General features: G+C 50.3%; 1 protein-coding gene across 1 annotated transcript; it reads right to left on the bottom strand.

Moving 5' to 3' along the window:
• Positions 1-905: 905 nt before the first annotated feature.
• Positions 906-1,876, bottom strand: LOC139050125 (alpha-crystallin A chain-like). The gene has a single exon (XM_070526337.1). The coding sequence runs from the start codon at positions 1,769-1,771 to the stop codon at positions 1,235-1,237; it is 537 nt and encodes a 178-aa protein (XP_070382438.1). The 5' UTR covers positions 1,772-1,876; the 3' UTR covers positions 906-1,234.
• Between the last annotated feature and the right edge of the window lie 907 nt (positions 1,877-2,783).

Genomic DNA, 2,783 nt, shown 5'->3' with positions numbered 1-2,783 from the left:
AAGCACGCATCCGCAGATAAAACGGGCTCCCACCGTGCATTGACCAATACTTCGAGAGCTGACGCCTACACAATAACCGGGGTAGGTTACAGCACTTGTTTCTGCTCTGATCGTATAGTGTTCGAATGATGTCGCGACAACGCAAGTACTTGCAATAGGGGCGACGACCTTCCATAACTCCAGAACATCACAAAAGACCGTTTGCACATGTACTAACCAGCCAAACAAACTAACCACGGCAGCGAAGACCACTTAAATCGAACATACAACGCAGAAACACCTCGTAAAGGTTTCACCATAGAGAAAGGTTACACCTTGTTGCACAGACGCTCACAAGAAATTCAAGAAATGTCCAAAGCGCACTACCGCCGCCTTTTAAAAATCCAACGGGAGCCAAGCCAAATCAGTAATAAGTTGGCTATTTGGGTGAACGCAACGTACCCGTTGCGTTCACCGGGTACGCCCAACGCCGGCCAGCAAACGCCACTAGTCTAAAGACCGAAGTCAATCCGAAGCCTGTACTTCCCATCATTCCCATGTAGGTTGAGGCAACGCTCATGAGAACCCCCGTAGACACTAGCGCCACATTTCCCTCTAGGGTATTTATTTAGAAACTCTATGGGCTAAACAGACAATTTGTTGATTGTAGTATAGGGCTCTTGCATTGCCCAGAGGGCGCTGCAAAAAAAGGTGCTAAAAAGCGCCCTTTGTCCTAAAATGGGTCGTACCAAGCTCGGTCGTCTGCTTCGGAAAGCACGTTTACAATATGGACCCGCTACTTTCGGTTGTGTTGTATCACGGCCTGCAGCGAATATCGCGCGCCGAAGATTTTTTTCAGGGGTGGCACGCTGCGTAAAGCCACAGCCTGCGCAACTGTGCCAAGAAGTTTACACACAGCTCAGTAATAATTGGAACCTTCAGAAACTTTATTAGCTACTAACACCTACATGACAGGTACAACATGAACAGCCTCGGGAAGACGACCGATGCTTTTATCACTCCGTTAGGTTTTGAGTGCCGAGTACCTGCTCACAAACAAAGATCTTCCTGCTTTGGCTAAGTCTCGGGTTGTTATGCTTGACCGCGGTAGGAGTACGCATTCAGTTTTTGATCGACTGATGGAACGGAGAAAGTAGTTATTTCACAGGAACGACACACGTTCGCGTAAGTTCGTGACACGCCGACAGAGGCAAACTGAGACGCCGGTTCTGACTTCGTAAGTTTTACATTAAGCTCACTTTTTGTCGCCGCCCGCGCTGGACTCGTGTTTGATTTCTATCGGGATCGGCTTGTTCGTGTCTTCTTTCTTGGGTGCGTTTTTACGAGGAGCTTCCAAGGACAGGTAGCCCGATGGGTTCAGGTGACACTTGACCGACTCGGGCTCGACGTCTTCGGGCAAGACGTAGCGTCGGCTGAACTCGCGCATGATGTAGCAGCCGCGGTCGTCCGACTTTTCTTCGTGCTTGCCGTGAACGACGATGCAGTTGTCCTGCGTCTTAACGGTGATCTCTTCCGGAGCGAAGTGGCGGGTGTCGACGCTGACGGCGAACTTGTCCGGTGTGCACGATACTGCCGAACCCTGTTCGGCCACGGCCCGGGTCGAGTCCAATCTGCCTCGGTTGTAAGGTTCGATATAGAACCGTTGGTGGAAGAACGGAGGGTCGAACAGCTCACCGTCGAGTAAAACTCGGCCGAAGTCGTCGTTGAAGAAGCGGCGTGCCAATTCCGACGGCCCCCAGTTGTCTCGGTAGAGTAGCGGGAACAACGCCATCTCTTTCGTGTTGAAAAAACGCAGTCTTCGTAGCCAAAGGCGCAAATGCTTTTCTTCACTGTCGAGTTTGAAATTCTTGCCCGCCGCGCTGCGTCGTCTGCTTTTATAAGCCCTCGTCGTCTGCTGCGCGAAAGTTCTCGAAACATCCGGGACGTTGACGCGAGAGTCAGCGCGACAGTGGATTGGGCAAAGCGCGTCACGTGACAACATCAACGCAAGCGTCTTTTTTTTTTCTCTTTCTCTCTCTCTCTCTTTACCTTGCGTCGTCTGCTACAAGTTCTCGAAACATCCGGGATGCCGACGCGCATGCTGGCGTGACATCGTATTGGCTGGATCGTATCACATGACGTTGTTTGCGTCGGCTGCTACAAATTGACCTAGAAAGGGGACGGCTGACAGTCTGGAAATTTCGGGATGCTTCGCGTAGTGATACACTTTTATTTTTATCATGTTTCTATCCGCACGTCAACGACGTGCAGTGCGAATATACTGGCGCGAAGAGCGTCTAGCCGCGTTGACCCATGTTGACCCCTCAGCCCGACCGTGCTTGATCCGAGAGAGCGGCGGGCGCCGGCGGATTGATTCGGTGGTCCTGGAAAGGGACGTAATAATGTTTCAAATTTAAGCACTTAGAATAAATGTTTACTACAGCGGTGTACCCGTTTGTGTGTCTCTACATTGCTGCTTCAGTGTATGCATATAATGTGAACGTTGATTTTGTGCAGCAGTGCTGTTTTTATGATTCGTTGTTTTGCGTGTACCCTAAGTGAGAATGACTGCTACCGATTTAGATTTCTCTGTTGACCTTTAAAGGCACCAAACGGCAGCAGACCTCCAATAAGGCCATGATGCGCAGACTCGCAGAATGCTTCATTTTGAACTCATATCGAATAACTTACGATTCGGCGATCGACTTATTGGGTTGTGATTCTTCAGAGAACTTGATTCCTTGAGAACCGTCGCACTGCCCAGCGGTGTGCTCCGTGTAAGATTATGCTACGTCGCGGTACGA

The sequence above is a fragment of the Dermacentor albipictus genome, chromosome 9 (assembly GCF_038994185.2).
Source record: "Dermacentor albipictus isolate Rhodes 1998 colony chromosome 9, USDA_Dalb.pri_finalv2, whole genome shotgun sequence".
Classification (NCBI taxonomy): Eukaryota; Metazoa; Arthropoda; class Arachnida; order Ixodida; family Ixodidae; genus Dermacentor; species Dermacentor albipictus.
Note: the sequence above shows the minus strand (reverse complement) of the source record. Positions and strands in the feature narration are given on the sequence as shown.